General features: G+C 35.4%; 1 protein-coding gene across 2 annotated transcripts in view; it reads right to left on the bottom strand.

Moving 5' to 3' along the window:
• Positions 1–5,164: 5,164 nt before the first annotated feature.
• LOC128546997 (probable proline iminopeptidase) overlaps positions 5,165–22,370 on the bottom strand; it is a 23,295-nt gene continuing 6,089 nt past the window's right edge. The window contains exons 2-8 of one of the 2 annotated variants that reach the window (XM_053518471.1): positions 16,366–16,519; positions 14,128–14,251; positions 13,216–13,391; positions 10,714–10,798; positions 7,931–8,118; positions 6,514–6,658; positions 5,165–5,983 (exon numbers count right to left, since the gene is read on the bottom strand). In XM_053518471.1, coding sequence (XP_053374446.1) covers positions 5,873–5,983; positions 6,514–6,658; positions 7,931–8,118; positions 10,714–10,798; positions 13,216–13,391; positions 14,128–14,251; positions 16,366–16,519 — 983 coding nt within the window. In that variant the 3' untranslated portion in view covers positions 5,165–5,872. Of the gene's footprint in view, positions 5,984–6,513; positions 6,659–7,930; positions 8,119–8,870; positions 8,956–10,713; positions 10,799–13,215; positions 13,392–14,127; positions 14,252–16,365; positions 16,520–22,370 lie in introns of both variants that reach the window. The other variant, XM_053518470.1, reaches the window with a different exon arrangement.

Below are 22,370 nucleotides of genomic sequence, written 5' to 3'. Positions count from 1 at the left end.
TTGAAAACCATTTCTGATCAATAACTAGAGAACCACTTGACCCAGAATGTTGAAACTTAATAGGATGATTGGACATAAAGAGTAGATGACCCCTAACGATTTTGGGGTCACTCTGTTAAAGGTCAAGGTCACAGGGGCCCGCACATGGAAAACCATTTCCAATCAATAACTTGAGAACCTCTCAACCCAGAATGTTGAAACTTCATAGGATGATTGTTCATGCAGAGTAAATGACCCTTATTGTTTTTGGGGTCACTCTGTTAAAGGTCAAGGTCACAGGGGCCTGAACATTGATAACCAGTTCCGATCAATAACTCGAGAACCACTTGACCCAGAATGTTGAAACTTCATAGGATGATTGAACATGCAGAGTAGATGACCCCTATTGATTTTGGGGTCAGTCTATTAAAGGTCAAGGTCACGGTGGCCTGTTCATGTAAAATCATTTTTTGGAAATAACTTGAGAACCACTTGACCTACAATGTTGAAACTTAATAGGATGATTGGACATGCAGAGTACATGACCCCTATTTATTTTGAGGTCACTTGATCAAAGGTCAGGGTCACAGGAGCCTGAACAGTAACTTGAGAACCACTAGGCCACGAGTGTTGAAATTTAGCGGGATGACTGGACATGCCAAGTAGATGATCCCTATTGCAGCCAACCATCAGTGTCTCTTTGACTTTCGCTCCTGACCCCTATTGACTATTGCCTATAGGACTTTGCATTGGGGGAGACATGCGCTTTTTTACAAAAGCATTTTCTAGTTATTGATTATTTGTGGGTAATAGTTCCCTTACGGTATCTACTACCGACATAAAAATTCCTCATGGGCCAAACAATGGCTTCTTAAGTTCAACTCGTCAAAAACTGAAACGATGTTTTTTTGTTTTTTTTAGCTCGACTATTCAAAGAATAGTCTAGCTATTCTACACACCCTGGCGTCGGCATCACACCTTGGTTAAGTTTTTGCATGCAAGTACATACAGCTATCATTTAAAGGCATATCGCTTTGAAACTTATTTTTTTCTTTTTCTAAGTCAATTACCAACCTCACTGGGTCAAGTTCCATAACTCTGACATGTATTTTGAGCAAATTATGCCCTCATTTGGACTTAGAAAATTCTGGTTAAAGTTTTACATGCAAGTTACTATCTCCAAAACTAAGGCAGATATTGAATTGAAACTTCACGTGTCTTCTGGGTTATAAAACTAGTTGATAGCACCAAGTCCCATAACTCTGACCTTCATTTTGGCCAAATTATCCCCCCTTTTGGGCGTGGAAAATTCTGGTTAAAGTTTTGCGTGCAAGTACATAAGCTATCATTTAAAGGCAGTTAGATTTGAAACTTATTTTTTCTTTTTCTAGGTCAATTACCAACCTCACTGGGTCAAGTCCCATAACTCTGACATGTATTTTGAGCAAATTATGCTCCCTTTTGGACTTAGAAAATTCTGGTTAAAGTTTTACATGCAAGTTACTATCTCCAAAACTAATGCAGATATTGAATTGAAACTTCACATGTGTCTTCGGGATTAAAAAACTAGTTGATAGCACTAAGTCCCATAACTCTGACCTTCATTTTGGCCAAATTGTGCCCCCATTTGGACTTAAGTTTTACATGCAAGTTACTATCTCCAAAACTACAGATTGTATTGAAACTTCACATGTGCCTTCGGGGTTATAAAACTAGTTGATAGCAGCAAGTCCCATAACTCTGATATGCATTTTGATCAAATTATGTCCCCTTTTGAACTTAAAACTCCTGATATTTAACCTTTTTTTGGTAATATTTTCCTGCTTCTGGGACAATATTTCCAATAGTTGAGCTTGGCTGTCTTACAGACAGCTCTTGTTTATTATCTTCTAAAAGACTACCCTCTCTTACCTCTGAAAATATAGTTTACTCCCCTTAATTTCGTTGATCATCATAAACATGTAGGAATGACTCTGTCAAGATGGTAAATGGCATGTACATATCAATAACATTGTTTGATTTAAACATATTTCATTCCTTCCTTTTTTGTGACAATATACATATACAGAACATATTAAGCCCCATGAAGCAAAAAGGGTCCTTAAGGTATTTTTTTAGCTCAACTATTCAAAGAATAGTCTAGCTATTCTACTCACCCTGGTGTCGGCGTTGCCGTCGGCGTCACATCTTGGTTAAGTTTTTGCATGCAAGTACATACAGCTATCATTTAAAGGCATATAGCTTTGAAACGTATTTTTTCTTTTTCTAGGTCAATTATCAACCTCACTGGGTCAAGTTCCATAACTCTGACATGTACTTTGAGCAAATTATGCCACCTTTTGGACTTAGAAAATTCTGGTGAAAGTTTTACATAAAAGCTTTCACCAGAATTTTCTATCTCCAAAACTATCATCCGCAAACCATTTAACTGTTCCGGGTCACTGTGACCTTGAACTTTAACATACTGACCTCAAAATCAATAGGGGTCATCTGCAGGTCATGATCAACCTCCCTATCATCTTTCATGATCTTAGGCCAAAGCGTTCTCGAGTTATCGTCCGGAAACCGTTTTAACTGTTCAGGGTCACTGTGACCTTGACCTTTGACATACAGATCTCAAAACCAATAGGGGTCATCTGCTGGTCATGATGACCAACCTCCCTATCAATTTTCACGATCCTAGGCCCAAGCAATCTTGAGTTATCACCCGGAAACCGTTTAACTGTTCAGGGTCACTGTGACCTTGACCTTTTACTTACAGATCTCAAAATCAATAGGGGTCATCTGCAGGTTATGACCAACCTTCATATCAACTTTCATGATCCTAGGCCCAAGCGTTCCCGAGTTATCATCCGGAAACGGATTGGTCTACATACAGACCGACCGACCGACATCTGCAAAACAATATATCCCTCCTTCGAAGGAGGGCATAATAAATAACATGGGATAGGAGGCCAATGTATGGGTGCTTTACACCTGGCATGGTAAAGAAGCTTCTGGAACTAAAGCACAAATGAAATATTAACAGTATTCTGGTTGAGGCATCTATGCAGGTGGTGACTATAAGTAAGGTTACAAATGAACAAAACTTTGATACCATTTATCATTGAACCTTTCAGAGCTCACGGACAGCTCCTCAGTGTTCGATATTTGGAAATATAAAAGCACATTAATTTGCACAGTTGTTCCAACATCATGACAGCTTAAATTTCAGCAAAAATCGTTGGAAATACAAGTTACTAAGGAGGCGTGTTTGGTGTCACACCAGTTTAATATGATGACCTCAAGTGCAGACAAATAAGCAGATTGAATAAAACAAAAAAAAAAAATAAAACAGACTGGCAAACTGTCACATAAAAGTCTCTCACAGGAAATTACTTCTGACTTTTAAAATGCGTTACATGTTCAATTTCAACTAATTCAAGGGCCATAACTGCAGTACAGCACAGACAATTTAGCTTGCTAAGTTAATATGCACACATGCATTCTAAGTTTGGTGAATATTTAATTAAAACTGCATAAGTTGTTAAGCGGACACTGTCAATTTTGAGAAATTCAAGGGTCATAACTCTATAGTGATTGGGACTATCCAGCTGATTATGGAACTTTCATGAAATATTATGCACATGAATATTTTGATCAAGTCTGGTGAACATTGGATTAGAACTGATCAAGTTAGAGAGTGAACACTTGTCGATTTTCACAACTTCTAGTAATTCAAGAAATGTAACTCCAAAGAAACTTGGAGGATCCAACTTGCTATCAAATTTGGCCTATATAACTATTGTGATAAAGTTTGGTGAACAATGGATAAGAAGGATAAGAACTGCTGATGCTAGAGAACAGACAAATCTTGTGGGTGCCACCTGCCACCCACCCACCCCCACATAATCCCATAATGTTCTGTTCCATGGGTATATAAAACTTTGATGTCACTCTTAACATCTTAACTGTACAACATGTCATTCAATATTTCCATACACTAAAAGGAAAAGTTAGATTCTAAATACACCAAACACATATTTTATTCTATCAAGAACAGGATGTATATGATCTCACATCTTGTCTACATTTATGTAAGTGAAGATATAATAAAGTATGGCAAAAAGTATATTTCAAACATTTTTTTCAAACGCCAAATCCAGAAGTAAGTATTAAGACTGACATTCCTTTTTCTCTTAGACTTTTGTTTATTCACAGTACATTGAAATCATTCCTTAACAGAAATGGTTTAATTTGTATCTCATTTTCTAGTGAATTTAAACTTACCATCATATCAAATATCAGAAAACAAGAGCTCGTAGAACACGAAATGTCCCCTTTGATGCATCATTCAGTAACTGCACAAGAAACATAAATTATTTGGTCACTGTGCACTGGACATTTGATGTTCTGACCTAAAATCAATAATTATGGATCACTTACCAGTCATAAATGACCTCCATATAAAATGTGATCTTAGACCAAAGCATTCTCTAGTTATTTGGCAAAAAAAGTTCTACTGTTCTGGGTCAATGTGACCTTGATCTTTGACCTATTGACCTCAAATTCAATAGGGGTCATCTGCTGGTCATGATCAACCTCCCTATTAAGTTTCGAGATCCTAGGCCCAATCATTCTCAAGTTATCGTCTGGAAACAGTTTAACTATTCCAAGTCATTGTGAACTTGGCCTTTGACCTACTAACCTCAAAAACAAAAGGGGTCATCTGCTGGTCATGATCAACCCCGCTATTAAGTTTCGTGATTCTAGACCAAAGCATTCCGGAAACGGTTTAACTGTTTTGGGTCACTGACCTTGACCTTTGACCTACTGACCTCATAGTCAATAGGGGTCATCTGCTGGTCACGACCAACCTCCCTATCAACTGTCATTATTCTGGGTCCAAGCATTCTTGAGTTATCATCTGGAAACCGTTTAACTGTTCAGGGTCACTGTGACCTCGACCTTTGACCTACTGACCTCAAAATCAATAGATGTCATCTGCTGGTAATGAACAATCTCCCTATCAACTTTCATGATCCTAGGCCAATGCCTTCTCAATTTATCATCCGGAAACCGATTGGTCTACGGACAGACAGACAGACAGACAGACCAACCAACAAACCCACATCTGCAAAACAATACACCCCTCCTTCATCAAAGGGGGGCATAAAAATTATACCAATAACAACTGACACAGTGATATAATGATGTAAAATATTTATTAGGCTAGTGTATTTTAAAATTATATTGAGTATATAAATATCTATGTATACATTTCTCTATAAATAATACACTAGTGAATGTTTTATACATGTATATTATGTTATGGTCCTTGCAATATAACTGGTGTACACCAGTATAGTAAATAAGGCATCAAAAACAAGAGTATGCTTTTTGAACAGAGTGATATCAGACAATATGCTAATCAACAGCAAGTGAAAGGACACCTTAAACTAATCTTTTCCAAATGTTGAAACAGGAAAAAAATCTATTTCCACTGAACTTACGTGTAACTATGAACGAAAAGTAATGAGTACTTAAAGATATCTAATACCCATCTTTCACTTAAATATTTCATCTTTAGGTATTAATTTCAAATGTTAAAAATCCTTAAAAAATGTATTCAACTTTACTAAATACATAAATTAATTGTGCCTGCACAGCTACACTTATAATTAAATGTCATGCACTAAAAATAGACTGCTTATAAAACTGCCAGTTTTTTAGTGGTAGTACACATCTATACTGTGTTTAGCTATTCATGTATTTAGTGTGTGCAATTTCAAAACCTAATTTACTTTAAAACAAATATTTTTCTTAATTTTAAGTTTAAATAAACAACATATAGTAAATGATGCACATGAGCATAATGTACCATTTCACTTCTGCACATTTATCAAAAATGTTATCACAGATTTTTGTATTTATCACAGGCATCAAGAAGTTTTGACTGTGTGCCGGGCTCCTTGTTACTGTGTCCAGCATCTGGGACAATATGAAAATCAGCTTCTGGAAATGCCTGAAAAAAAGACCAAAATCAAGTCAGCTCTTGGAAATACTTGACAAAAAAGGGCAAACTAAAAATAAGCTTCAGAAATTGCTTGAAAAAAATTTTTTTTTCAACTGATATGCATGTAAAGGAATCAAAGAGTATATATTTTTTCCATATATTATGACCAGAAATTACTTAGAATTTGACTTGCTTGACCTTACAAAGTGATGACTGAGACAATTTCTTCCAGACAATGCATTTTGACTTGAACCCATTTTGCCTGTTTGATATACGCTAGGTAGTATAGTAATTCCCTGAAGATGGTTTTCACAAAACAGTGCTGAAAAGTTCCCAACCTTAAAACAGTCTTGTGAAGGTGCCTAATGCTGGTTCTATTTGTCTAGGATATTGCACAATAGAATTACACACTGCAAACTTGCTAGAGCTACAGATGTATCTTATACAAGAGAATGAGATGATTCTCTGGAGAGGTTATATCACCCAGAATTGTATTTAACAAGAATGCTTTATTCTATACAGACACTGTCCACATTTACCTTATGCAGTTTCCATGCTGTATCCATGGGACAAACTAGATCATATCTTCCCTGGACAATAGTTGTAGGAATGTGTCGTATTTTATCTACATTTGCTAACAGTTGGTCATCCTCCTCAAAGAACCCTCCGTTCACAAAATAATGACTGGAAGTTGTAAAAATTATGGTAATTATTATCTGTCACAATGCTAGACCACTAAGAGCAAAAAGTCACGAAACTTGTGTACATTAGTATTGGCACTCGCCACCCTCACCTGGTTTAGAACCAAGTTAAATCAAATGAAATTTTGACTTATATACAACCAAACTAGTCACTAATTTCTATAAAAATGTCAAAACTTAGCATACAGTTCAAGCAAACGTCATAATTTGTAACCAAATTTAAGGAAAGTGATAAAGCATGAAGTAAGATTAGCAAACTACAGGGCTGAGATATCAGTATCAGATTTGATAATATTCTATAAGTTTATCTACAACTTTAATATAGCTGTGTCCCATTTACCCAAAGCTATTAGACACAAACAATTCACCTTTTAGCAATACAAAAATTGACATAATTTACCAATGCATTTACCACTTAGTTCTAGCATACTGATAAAACTTACCACTCAATCTAAATTTATCGATAATAGTTACCACTCAATTAAAGAATATTGATAATACTTATCAATTCAATGCTGGCATACTGATAACACTTTCCACCCTATTCCATCAAACAGATAAAATGTACCACTAAATTCTAGTATACAGATATACACTTACCACTAATTCTAGCATAATGATCAATGTTACCACTCAATTCTATTATACTGATAACACTTACCACTCAATTCTAGCAAAACTGATTAAAACCACTCAATCCTGGCATACTGAACAAACATGCTACTCAATTGTAGCATGCTTATCAAAGTTGCCATTCAATTTTAGTACACTTATCAAACTTACCATTCAATTCTAGTATACTGATAAAAACTTAATGCTCAATTCTGGCATACTGATCATACTGATCAATTTCACCACACATACCGATCAACCTTACTACTCAGTTCTAGTATACTGATAAAACTTCCCACTCAATTCTAGCATAGTGATGATCAATCTTACCACTTAATTGTAACATCCTCATAAAACTTACAATCACACAATTGTAGTCTACTGATCATTCTTACCACTCGGGGCAAGCATATTCACAGAACTTCCCACTCAATTATAGTTTATTGATCCATGTTACCACTCAATTTTAGTCTACTGATCAAACTTACCACTCAATTCTAGTATACTAATCAATCCTACCACTCAATTCTAGTACACTAATCAAACTTATCACTCAATTTTAGTCTACTGATCAAACTTACCACTCAATTCTAGTACACTAATCAAACTTATCACTCAATTTTAGTATAATGATCAAGCTTACCACTCAATTCTAGCAAACTGTAGGGCCCAGGTATCAGCTTCAGCTCTGGCCATATACTGTGGGTCTAGGTACAATCTTGATGTAGCCATCTCCCACTTACTCCAAGCTTTCGCACATTCTAGCTGAACTTTCTCGTCACCACTTGTCAGTCGCCGATAAAATGCTCCAATAAGATCACATCTTTCTACCTGCAGATTTACATGGTGTAACACTTTATCATTTTAATACACACATGAATTTACTATTGAAATAACAAGTATTCTTCCAAATTGTAAAATTACTTAAGACATTTATTTAGTTGCATCAAACATTAAAAAAAAATTATAAGTAAAGCTATCACTGAAAATTATGAATACCACTATAGGCTGCTTTATTATTATTATTATTTACCCGAATTTTATAGCACTCTTTTCATCTATAAAATAAACGTTCAAAAGCGCTATACAAACCACATATCACAGAATGATATGGACACACAATACAACACAAAAAATATATCAACATTAAAAGATAGTTAGTCTGAATCAGGTACAGGGATGCTGAGAGCTGTGCTAGCAGACTTGAGACAGAGTTAAACCTCCAACTGAGACTTTATCATTAGTGACATGGGTCATGCACTCTGCACCTGGTCTTGATGAGGAAAAAAGTAAGGCCACTTTTATGGAAGCCCCTAAAAGTATTTTGAAGTTATGAAGTGGATACAAAACACAGCTATTTGACTCCAGGAGTGACCTTGACCCTCAACCTAGTGACCAGAGTCTTGTGTCTATATTGTTGCATTATGATAATGAGCATTCAGGTGTATCTAACAGTTAACCCATTATACAGTTTTACTGATATGCCTCCAGAAAGAAATGACAGACAGACAGATGCTCATGACTCCAATACAGCTTCTCTGTGGGTATAATAATTCAAGCAGGAAAAGTTTTGAAGCTTATACCTTGGGAATAGGTTTAACGTAATCTTCAAATGCATCTGGGAAAATGAAGCTGGCACCGTCTTGGTAAAACCATAATAGTTCTCTTCTGTAATACCAGGAATACAATAAAATGTAATTTCCTGGCAACTTCCAGATAAATGAAACATATACAATACACTGTGAACTCATTATAAGTATAGGGTAGTATATAAAGCTGACAATTAAAGTCTGAGTACACTTAATATACAATTTAGTCTAAAAGATTAGGAATACATGTTAGTATAAAAGGGTGCATAGAATTTGCATAAGAAATGGACAATAGTTGTTTTATAAAATTTCTTTTGCTTTTTAAGAATTATCTCGGTTTATGACTGGTGTTAAAACTTTTTGTGAGACGGGCGTATAAAAAAAGTAAATGCTGGTAAATATTTGTCTGAGGTAGAATTTAATAAGCTATAAACAGCTGCTGCAATATTTGTTGATTAAAGGCAAGCGAAGTAATTTAGTGTATATAGTAATGCTCTCACTTAATCAATTTTTTAATCAATGTGAACCAACAGTTTCAATACCTTAATATTTTTTTTAAAAAATCAGACCATCTGAAAAGGCAAATATCACATATAAGTACACATACAAAACTAGCTTTAGTTGCATGTCATTTCATCAGATCTTGTGGTTCTAAACATTGCTTCTGCTATTTCGTATAATGATGCAAGTATTTGTTTGGGATTATTGCAAAATCATTAAATTTCCTCAACAAAAATTTTGTGGTTTTGCCAAAAACAGCTACTAGTGTTTGATGGGGATAGAAATTCATGTATTTAAACTTTTGATGATAAAATGAATGGGAATATTCTTTGTGTGTTGGAATTTAATTTTGTGGATTGAATCAACCAAGAAATCCAAGATAAAAGCTGTGACCTTGACCTTTGACCTACCACCCTTGTTCATGAACTCTGCACATTGTCTTATCACCACTTACCTACACCCAAAGTTTTATGTCAAAACCTTGAATGGTTAATAAGTTATGCTCGGGACACTAAATATCAGGCACAGATTTGACCTTTGAACTCAATTTCTCACCCTGAGCTTAAAACCTGTAGACCAAGCTCATCTTCTCTGCACATCGTCTCATCATCACCTACCTACATGCCAAGTTTAAAGTCAATACCTTGAATGGTTAATAAATTGTTATGCTCTGGACACGAAATTTGATGGACAGATATGACCTTTAAGCTCAATTTGTGACCTTGACCCTTGACCTACAGACCTGATTCATGTGCTATGCATATCATCTTGTCGCAGCCTACCTGCATGCAAAGTTTGAAGTCAATATCTTACATATGATAAGGGGGTCATTGACCCTAAATCGCTCACGATTGTAATAGGCTTCAAGTGTGTTTGTATAACATAATGGTACAAGTATATAATTATCAAGGCTCTAGCTATTCTGGATTCAGAGAAGATGTTCAAAGTTTCCTTTATATTAGCCTGTATCATATACATATCACACACATGGGCATGGCCATTTTTGAACCTAGGGCAATAATTTGAACAATTACAGTAGACAGTCAAACCTAGCATCATATTTTCCAATAAACTTTCTGTGTAAAATTGTTTTAAACTTTGGCCTGCTATGTCTGGCAAGAACATTTTTAAAGTTTCCAATATATACATATAAAGAAAACGTGAAAAATACCCCTCATTGCCATATTTTATGACAAATCAAAATAATTTGAACAACTTTCAAGTTGGCAGAAGGTCACACAAGGACCATTTGTGTGAAATTATATTAAAATGGGACCAGCCGTTTCTGACAGGATCTGACAAAATCACATGTCATTTTCTACTGCAGCAATCCTACCTGCGGAATTGGTTTTATGTACTCTTCGAAAATATCTGGCAAAATGAAGTTTGCCCCTTCTTGATTGAACCATAAAACTTCACTTCTGTAAAATCATATAGGTAAGGAAAGAAGGGCATGTATTTATGACTACCTGCCAGGACAAGCATGACAAGGCAGTCTGAAAGACAGCTATATCCCCCGCCGCTGTTATGGATAGTTAAAGGGTAGATGGTATTGGGTGGAAGCATTAAATATTTGAGTTGTGACCTTGACCTTGAGCTGGCATGGGTGAATTTTGAGTTCTGCACATCGTCTTGATAAGGGGAATATTACAGCCAAGTCATATTAAAATCCTTCAAGGGGTTTAGGAGATACAGAGCGGACACAAAATTGAAAGCTCAAACCTTTGACCTTGAGCTGTGACCTTGACCTTGAGCCAATATGGCTGACTCATGAGTTCTGCACATTGTCTTGATGAGGTGATCATTTGACTCAAGTTTCATGAAAATCCTTGAAGGGGTTTAGGAGATACAGAGCGGACACAAAATTGAAAGCTCAAACCTTTGACTTTGTGTTGTGACCTTGACCTTGAGCCGATATGGCTGACTCATGAGTTCTGCATATTGTCTTGATGAGGTGATCATTTGACCCAAGTTTCATGAAAATCCTTCAAGAGGTTTAGGAGATACAGTGGACACAAAATGTTACGGACGGAAGGAAGGGTGGAAGGAGACCATTCCTATAACCCCCCACCACACGTGGCGGGCGATTAAATAGTGGTAACAGTCTGAGATACAACAGAAATTATCAATTTGGATTAGCTTGCAGTTCAACCTCTCTAGAGAGAACACCACGGTGAAGATTTAGAATGTGTTACCTGTATAGAGATTGATGCTCTTGGGCGGTTAATTCAATGAGAATTTCCGGAGGTAGCAAAGATAATAGATCTTTTTGTAGAGAGGGGTTCACTCTATAGCGGTGTCATTAACACAGGTTACACTGTAACGTTATTTCATTAGTGGAAATGATCATATCTTTGGACCTATTTTTAAGCTAAACACTGACTAAACTAAGCTTAATGAGGTAAACAATTCATGCTAGTTTGAAGAGGTTTAGAAATTATTGGGCAAGCATGAAATAAAAGCTACCTGTCCTCCAAATGTGACTATGACCTTAGATTTAATGATCTGGGTTTTGTGTGTATTTCTTTGTAAATTATGAAGGTGAACATTTATGTGTTGTTATTTGAAAATTTGTTAAAAGGTTATGAAGATATGCTTCCTGAAAGAAATAACTGACAGACCGACAATTTATTTATCAGTGAAAAGAAAAACAATACGAAAATATGTCATTCTAAGGTCTTTAAATACTTGTAGGAACTTGTAATAACCTATAACTTGGTGTTTTAGTGATGTCAAATCAACTTAGTATTGATGTAATATTTGTCAATGTTATTGTAGGTTTTCAATGTTGCTGTAGATTTTCATGTGTATCTTTCATGAATACTGATTTGTGTTGTCAGAAATATTTCTTCTTTTTAAAATTAAAAAGGAAAGATACAAAAGCCTGCAATGTAACTTTATTGGGGTAGCCCCTCACAACTTTGGGTCAGAAACCAAGTTATAGGTTATTACAAGTTCCTACAAGTATTTAAAGACCCTAGAATGACATATTTTCCTATAGGCATATATTGAAACATTATAAACTGAATATAATCATTGATATGAATGGCCCTTTTTGATGTACTGTATCATTGTTGGTGGGCCTCAGATATGCTTAATACTGTAACAGTTGTTAAACCTCGTAATTCTCACACACGCAATTCATTTTCATCTAGACATATAGAAACCATGTATAAAACAAGAGCTGTCCGTAAGTCAGCACGCTTGACTTTTCTCAGTGCTTGACTCTGAATTAGAGCTTTGCAAGTAAAAGGGGCATAAATCTGTCAAAATTCTAATTAGAGTTATGGGGATTGTTACTTATGGGGTAGTCTTTGAGTTTTAAGTTTCAAGCCAATAGCTTTGATAATAACTGAGATATTTGACTTTATCAAAAACTTTTACCAAAAAATTCTAAGTTAAAAAGGGGCATAAATCTGTCAAAATTCAAACCAGAGTTATGGGGATTGTTTCTCCTGGTGCAGACTTTGATAGTAAATAACTACTTTAAGTTTCAAGCCAAAAGCTTTGATAGTAACAGAGATATTTGACTTTATCAAAAACTTTAACCAAAAAAAGTCTAAGTTAAAAAGGGGCATAAATCTGTCAAAATTCAAACAGAGTTATGGGGATTGTTTCTCCTGGTGTAGACTGTAATAGTAAATAACGATGTTAAGTTTCAAGTCAATAGCTTTGATAGTAACAGAGATATCTGACACCGACGCCGGGGCGAGTGCAATAACTCTACATTTTCTTTGAAAAGTCGAGCTAAAAACTACAGCTGGATTTCAACAGACCTGTACTAATGCCTTCAAGGTAAACATATGAGAATTTCATTATAACTAACTATCATGTTTACCTTCTGAGTGTAAAGATTCCGCGTAAGACAAGAGCTTTCACTCTCTTAGGGTGCGTCTCAGCATAAGCCAGAGAAAGAGTAGAGCCCCAGCTACCTCCAAATACCACCCACTTCTCTATACCAAGCTTTTCTCTTAGCTTCTCTATATCAGCTACCAAGTCCCATGTAGTGTTCTCCTGTGAAATAGCATGCTTATGTTTTTAGATTAGAAAAGTTTATGGTTTATTCTTTAGCTTAACATATACAAACCAAGCAGAGGATTTAAAATCATGAATCAGAATTACTGTGAAATCATTTAATTTAGATGGCATGAAATTTTATAGTGTTTTTTTGTCCAAAATAGCTCTTTCTTTGGTACATGAACTTTAAAAAATAGAAAGAATGGGTATTTTACTTGTTAATTGGGATTTACTTTTGTGGATATATTCAACCATAAAATGTATGAAAATTAGTCCCCACTATTAGTGATTTTTTCATATCTAAGTTGATACTATATGAGTATACTATTAAGAATAACTAAAACTAAACATATGTGCTGCATTACATTTTCACTGCATGCCTACTGCTTCAGAGCTTCCAAATATACTTATATATTAGTCTACAGGTACATTTTCATAAAATATCATATAAAACTCACCAAATAACCTTGACTTCAATTAATCTAATGGAAAAAGAACTTTCTGAATGTCAAAAAAACAAGAGCACCGTCTGCAGGTGCCATTGCTCGTCTGCAAGTGCTGGTCAGTATGTAAGAAAAGAGTTATAGTTCAGATTTTCTTAGTACAAAAAGGACTATTATTCTGACAAAATGCAGGTTAGAGTAGTGGTTCTTGGTCTACTTACTCATCTAATGATGATAAACAAATGTGCAAAGTTTCAAAGCTGTAGTTCTTATAGAATAAAAAGTCAAACCCTGAGTTCTGCTGGTGGTGTAGATTTTCCTGCCCCTCTCTGGTCCATAAGTACAATTCTGTAAGCCTCTGGGTCAAAAAATGTCCTGTCTCTAGGTGATGTACCTCCTCCTGGACCACCATGTCTGAAATCATAAATCATATTGTAAAAATCTCTAAATTCTGTGAGGGTCACTAGTTCAAACAAACATACTTTTTACTCAAGTCACTTAACTTTCGACAGATAAACTTAATAATACAGACAATAAAATGACCTGAATGCTACCAAGCGTGAAACTCCAGATCCAACGTTATAAAACTGAAATTGGAAACCGGTCTAAGAACACTGCTTTGCTATTGGCCAATTTCATAAATGTGCTCAGAAACAGCCAATCAGATGTCAGATTTTTGACACTGATCTCAAACTTGGACCCTGAATATGACTGCTAATTTCCGACACTGATCTCCAACCTTGGACCCTGAATATGACTGCTAATTTCCGACACTGATCTCAAACTTGGACCCTGAATATGACTGCTAATTTCCGACACAGATCTCCAACCTTGGACCCTGAATATGACTGCTAATTTCCGACACTGATCTCCAACCTTGGACCCTGAATATGACTGCTAATTTCTGACACTGATCTCCAACCTTGGACCCTGAATATGACTGCTAATTTCCGACACATATCTCCAACCTTGGACCCTGAATATGACTGCTAATTTCCAACACTGATCTCTAAACTTGGACCCTGAATATGACTGCTAATTTCTGACACTGATCTCAAACTTTGGACCCTGAATATGACTGCTAATTACCGACACTGATCTCCAACCCTGGACCCTGAATATGACTGCTAATTTCCGACACTGATCTCCAACCTTGGACCCTGAATATGACTGCTAATTTCCGACACAGATCTCCAACCTTGGACCCTGAATATGACTGCTACTTTCCGACACAGATCTCCAACCTTGGACCCTGAATATGACTGCTACTTTCCGACACTGATCTCTAAACTTGGACCCTGAATATGACTGCTAATTTCCGATACTGATCTCAAACTTTGGACCCTGAATATGACTGCTAATTTCCGACACTGATCTCAAACTTTGGACCCTGAATATGACTGCTAATTACCGACACTGATCTCCAACCTTGGACCATGAATCTGTCTGCTAATTTCCGACACAGATCTTCAACCTTGGACCCTGAATCTGTCTGCTAATTTCCGACTCAGATCTCCAACCTTGGACCTTGAATCTGACTGCTAATTTCCGACACTGATCTCCAAACTTTGACCCTGAATCTGTCTGCTAATTTCCGACACGGATCTCCAACTTTGAACCCTGAGTCTGCCTGCTAATTTCCGAGCAAAATCTTGAAATTGACCAAAGGATATATGATATTTGTTTTGTTTTATATAAAAACTTAAATTATGAAATTCCTTCAGTGTTGGAAAACAGATAAAAACAATGAAAGTATGAGGTAAAAACTAATAAACTTTTAACAAGCAGGCCTGAAAAATACCAAGAGCTGTGTGACGAAGGATCTTTTGTTTGCAACCACAGAAGCACTAGATGTGTGTCTATTGAACAGTGAAGCCCCTTTTTACTGTCACTATATGGTCATAAAATACTTGCTAAAAATATATAAGTACTACCATATTACCTTTAGAGGCTAGGGATACTTCAAACAAAATCGATGCAAGGTAACAGAATTCGAAAGAGTAAATAAAACTGGTGGTGAGGGTGGTGGGGGACAGACTAGCTGTAGAATGTGGGATTAAGGTGGGCAAATCCCAAATAAAACTCTTTAACTTTACATTTTTGACTGAATGAAGGGCCATAACTCTGGTTTTCCAGAGTAAAATTTGAACTCAAAAAACACCAGATGCACAACTGTACATGATAACAACCTTTAGATGTAAATCATGTTTGGTGATAACTAATTGTGATATACATCACACAAATTTGCTCAAACGGAGGGATGGGCTTTTGGGCTTAGTCAAGGGCCATACCTCTGGTCTTACTATGTGAAATCCAAACTGTCACTCCAGATGCACAACTTCACATGCTGGATAACAATCCTATGATGTTTGATGATCCTGGGTCAGATACTTTTTGAGAGATTCACAACACAAATTTGAGTGTATGGGCAGATATATGGATAAGGGTAAATCCAAGTGCACCTTCTCAAAAAAAAATATTGGTGGGGTACATTTTTCTAAATTTATATATATTTAATGTACACATACAGGAAGATGACAGGGTTTCCAGTTTTGTTGCCAGACTGTTCATAATAGACTTGATGTATGTCAGAAACCTTCAGCATCCCTGTGTCATAAGGTTCAATCTCTGGATACATCGCCCTGGCTGTACTTGTTTCTACTGCCATTGTTCTTAGTATAACTGCAACATATACAAATAATCTAAAATACAAAGCTATTTAATTACACTTTTAAGTTCCCACTTTGGAATGATTCTGATTAAACTCAAATACTTGAGGGATTTAGTCAGAAGTCAAATCATTGTTACATATGCACTCTTAGGAGTTACTTCCGTATGCCGAATCCAGGCTTTATTCTACGTTTACCTTAACTAACAATATTAGGGATGCTTAATTGGTCCACTGTCATGAGCGATCATCGAAAATAATCGGACAGAGGTTGTCAATCAATTTTCGATTATTAATCAAACTATTTCTTTATAACGTGAAATTAAAAGTTATGCAATAATTACTGCTTCTTAATGTGACAGCTACATATATTTATGAATAAATACCATTTCGTCTGTGAAAAGACGAAAAAGGTGAACCATTATTAACGTAGGTTTCCCGACATAACTGGCAAACCAGTGATGACCTGCAAATCAAGATAAGTCTTGACAGGAGGTCTTTCTTTTTTGAGAAACAGTACAAACAAAAAAGTAAGTCACAGAGAAAAAGAACAGAAAAAGCATGTGTGTTCTGCTTAGTAGCACACTTGTTCGAGTGACAATCGATTACTCAAAACTATGATCTGTTGTCGCCAACTTTAGACATTTTCGACCAATTCTCGATTATAATCCATCATTGGGGCATCACTAAACAATATAATTCTTATTTGGACAAATGCTACTAACTGGAGAGTATTCAACTTATCATGACAAAAAACGTATGAAGTCAGATTGCCTTTAATGAATAAGATAATCTAACATGATAGATATTCATTTCTTCAGGTGTACTTTTAATTCAAATTTAAATTACCAAATAATTATTTATTACATAATCTATTACAAAATGTTAATATGCCATATAATGACATTTTGGTGAGCTACAGTAAAACGCATTGTCCCAAAGGTTAGGGATCAGCCAACCTTATATTCCATATACACATGATAGACAATAAGCAAAATTAGCACAGAAAAAATCAAGCATTTCCATGGAATAATAAAAACAAAATGAACAAGAGTGCAAGAATGTCACAATATATGCCCGTCGCAGCAAATTAGCAAATAGCAGCTGTGTTTGCAAATGGAATCTTAACTTTGTGGTTGTTTAGTAATTATTGTAATTCTTTTGTTTTTCTATGTCCACAAAAAAAACTCCTTACCAAGTAGAGATACCTTAAAATACACCTAAAATTTGAAAGTAACATCTATGTTGTACCACAGAAAAGTGACCTTGGTTTTTTCCTACAGTCAATTAAAAAAAGGTAACAGTATAGGTTATTTATAGTAACAACTAAGGGAAGTTAAAAAAAAAAAATCCAAAATTTTTTTTTAAGTCCACACAAAACTCCTTACCCTGTAGAGATAGGTCAAAATACACCTCAACATTGGATGTAATATGCATGTTGTACTACAGAAAAGTGGTCTTGATTTTTCCCTACAACTAGTAATGAAAAAGTTGCAATATAAGCTATTTATAGTAACAACAAAGGGAAGTAATTCTAAAGGACTTGCGCATGACACTTTGTCTCATGATGGTGTACAATTGTGCCAAGTTACATCAAAATCCTTCCATGCATGAAGAAGAAATGCTTCGGACAAAGTCATTCTTGTATCTGACCTTTGGCCTCTGTGACCTTGACCTTAGACCTAGGGACCTGGTTCTTGCGTAAGACACTCCATCTCGTGGTGGTGAACATTTGTGCCAAGTTATATCAAAATCCCTCCATGCATGAAGAAGAAATGCTCCGGACAAAGTTTTCATTCTTGTATACTTTGACCTCTAAGTGTGACCTTGACCTTAGACCTAGGGACCTGGTTCTTGCTCAAGACACTCCGTCCCATGAAGGTGAACAATTGTGCCAAGTTACATCAAAATACCTCCATGCATGAAGAAGATATGCTCTGGACAAAGTCATTCTTGAATTTGACCTTTGATCTCTAAGTGTGAACTTGACATTAGACCTAGGGACCTGGTTCTTGCGCATGACACTCCGTCTCATGATGGTGAACTACTGTGCCAAGTTTCATCAAAATCCCTCCATGCATGAAGAAGATATGCTCCGGACAAAGTCATTCTTGAATTTGACCTTTGATCTCTAAGTGTGACCTTGATCTTAGACCTAGGGACCTGGTTCTTGCGCATGACACTCCGTCTCATGATGGTGAACAATTGTGCCAAGTTTCATCAAAATCCCTCCATGCATGAAGAAGATATGCTCCGGACAAAGTCATTCTTGAATTTGACCTTTGACATCAAAGTGTGACCTTGACCTTTGACTTAGGGACCTGGTTCTTGCGCATGACACTCCGTCTCATGATGGTGAACAACTGTGCCAAGTTTCATCAAAATCCCTCCATGCATAAAGAAGATATGCTCCGGACAAAGTCTGTGGACGCCGGCAAAGTGATGTCAACCTTGTGCTAACTCCTATTTATATATCACTTATCATAGGTAAATGGATTCTGATACTGATCTTGTAAGCTCTTGTAAGGCAATTAATGTACAATATTGTTGACATTTGCCATGTAATATATCTCTTGTTAATCTGATGACAGAAAATTCAAATAACTGAAAATTCGAACACTATAACTGGTCTTTGCTATAATTCCCTGAAAAAAACAAACCTTGCTCTATGTTTCATAGAAATGACTCAGCAAACTATACATTACTTTTAAAATTTTGATGAAAACTATTTTTTTAAATTGTTTCTTCAAATTTTTCTTGTTATGTTATTCAAAATATTTATGGCAATACACAGGTGAACAATTTTATTGTCATCATGGATAATTCAACAATCAATGAGAATGAGTGAAACTGGTTCACTCACCATATATCCCATGTGTCCCTATTAAGCGTTATTCCTTTTACAAAGTTTTAAATATAGCCTATATTCGTAGCCTTTAGTAACTCATTACTGACAAAAACAAGGAGCTGCATTCAATAAACGCTTGATGCCCCTGGTGGCATCCTTGTCGATACAAAGCAACCTAAGTCCAAAATGAGGTCAAGGTCAAACTGAGGTCAGGTGATGTTTGAAGATGAGGAATGGTCACAGGTAACATCTGTATTAGTATCAATTCATTCTTGTAAGCGGTATTGATGCTAGACGAAACGGTCCCATTTGGTTAACCAAGAGATGGCTCATATAAAACAACCTAAGTCCAAAATGAGGTCAAGGTCAAACTGAGGTCAGGTGATGTCTGACGATGAGGAATGGTCACAGGTTACATCTGCATTAGTATCAAGTCATTCTAGTAAGGGGTATTTATGCTATATGAAACAGTCCCATTTGGTTAACCTTGGACGGACGGACAGGACAATCACTATATGCCTCCCGCATCAGTAGATGCCGGGGGCATAAAAAGGTTTTCCTTTCATATAACATTATATCTGAGTCATTAAGCACTGGCCAACTTAAGTCAGCTACATCCTTGGACACAGCAATATCAGATAAAACTAAATCTAAGATTTTACAAGGAATTATTTTCATGCAATAAGAAAAGCACTAAAGTATCCCAGGATAGTGAATATTAATTCCTTTGATTTTACTGTATAACACTTTTATTGTATACGAATAAACAGAGCATGCATTCTCACCAAACCTCAAGTATATCTGAAGTATTTCAGACTTGTTCTGATTCCCCATAGCTATTTCCACAAGCTACACACTGAATTACAAGCCTTCCTATAAATATCCTATACACATACCCTAAACAGTGTAATACTGTGTAATTTAAACTAAATGCACAGAATTAAAATATCAATGTTCAAATAATTGGAACGTTTTAATTAATAACAAGTATTTGCAGACCATATGAATATTTCTGATTGTTATTAGTAGGTAAACATGAACCAAATTTCATATTCTGAAATATGCACAACTGCTACATGTAGTTTCCGCAAACATTAAAATAAACAAGTTAATATGCATTAATGGCAGCATGTATTAAGTTTTGTTTAGAAAGGAATAGTATATACAATGTACTTGATTGTAGCTACACACAGCATAAATGTGTACTACCGGCTAAACAACTGGAAGTATTTTTAATAAACAACTGTTACTGCATGACATTTAACTATTATAGGTTACACTCTACCAATTCAAGTCCTTATTTATTTCATATTAATAACAAAACATTCAGACCTCATTTTCAGCACTTTAGAGCATTTCAATGATATGAAAACCATATATGGTCATTTAGTATAACATGTCTTCTTATCAAAAATAGAAAAATATTGACATGCTATGTTGAATATAAGAAAAATAATCTGTTCTGAGAAACATCACCCTCTAAAAATGCCCCCATGAAAACAGCCGTTTAGCAGTTACGCGTAGGTAGACATTTTTCGCAAAGAATAAAACTTATTCCAAGAAATTTACAATGAAAATGGTCTAGATCTATTCTCAGTACTATAAGCAATAAACATAAGCCAAAAATTTAACTGTCACCTCCTCATGTCACTCATTATACCAGATTTCTTCCATAGCATGGAACTACATTTTGGACTACTTCACATGTAACACTGAATAGTCATTTCCGGTTTGGTGTAATCCGTCCTTTATTAAAGAAACATTTTTCATACTCAAAATGTGTTATTTTCACTTAAATTGTACCAGTAACCTAAATGCATGAAAAAAATACCAGTTTCAGTTTGATACAATCAATTTTCAAGGTTTTATGGCTTTTTCAGTAACGTATGCTAGCGTGCCAAATTTCCTGGAAAAAAGCTGTCGCGACATCATTTTTGACCACTTTTCCTTGCATGAGCTTATTTTTGCCATATTTTATCAAGTTTTACCATAAACTGCACTCAAATCACACACTGTTACTGTAAAATATACCCAAACTCACCACTGACACCTAAAACATACCAATATTTAGTCAATAAATATGCATTTTTTGAAAAAAATATACCCAAAACAGTGATTTTGAAATATTTTTAGTTTTTCTTCTTTTTCTCTGCTAAATTGCACTGAAATTGTCATCTTCTATCATAATCTGGCCAAACTAGCCTGTTTACAGCCACATCTAAACAAGTTTAAATTTTTACCCCTGAACAACTTATAGGTTACACTCTACCAATTCAAGTCCTTATTTATTTCATATTAATAACAAAACATTCAGACCTCATTTTCAGCACTTTAGAGCATTTCAATGATATGAAAACCATATATGGTCATTTAGTATAACATGTCTTCTTATCAAAAATAGAAAAATATTGACATGTTATGTTGAATATAAGAAAAATAATCTGTTCTGAGAAACATCACCCTCTAAAAATGCCCCCATGAAAACAGCCGTTTAGCAGTTACGCGTAGGTAGACATTTTTCGCAAAGAATAAAACTTATTCCAAGAAATTTACAATGAAAATGGTCTAGATCTATTCTCAGTACTATAAGCAATAAACATAAGCCAAAAATTTAACTGTCACCTCCTCATGTCACTCATTATACCAGATTTCTTCCATAGCATGGAACTACATTTTGGACTACTTCACATGTAACACTGAGTAGTCATTTCCGGTTTGGTGTAATCCGTCCTATGAAAGTAGCTCAATACACACAAATACTTTATACTTTAGTAAAGTTAAATACTTTTGATGAGGATTTTCTACATGTAAAGTAAATATCTAAAGATGAAGTATTTTAGTGAAAGATGGACATTTTATATTTTATAAGTATGAAAACTAAAAAAAATAAACTTTAATACTGAAGTCTGAAACATAAATATCATTTTCTTATACTCGTTTTTTTTTTTTAATTTTGGTAGGTTACATACAAGACAGGATACTTTAATCAATTATAAAGCATCTCATCTCTGTAACAT

Source organism: Mercenaria mercenaria, chromosome 11 (assembly GCF_021730395.1).
Source record: "Mercenaria mercenaria strain notata chromosome 11, MADL_Memer_1, whole genome shotgun sequence".
NCBI lineage: Eukaryota > Metazoa > Mollusca > Bivalvia > Venerida > Veneridae > Mercenaria > Mercenaria mercenaria.
This window is presented reverse-complemented; position numbering and strand designations above follow the sequence as displayed.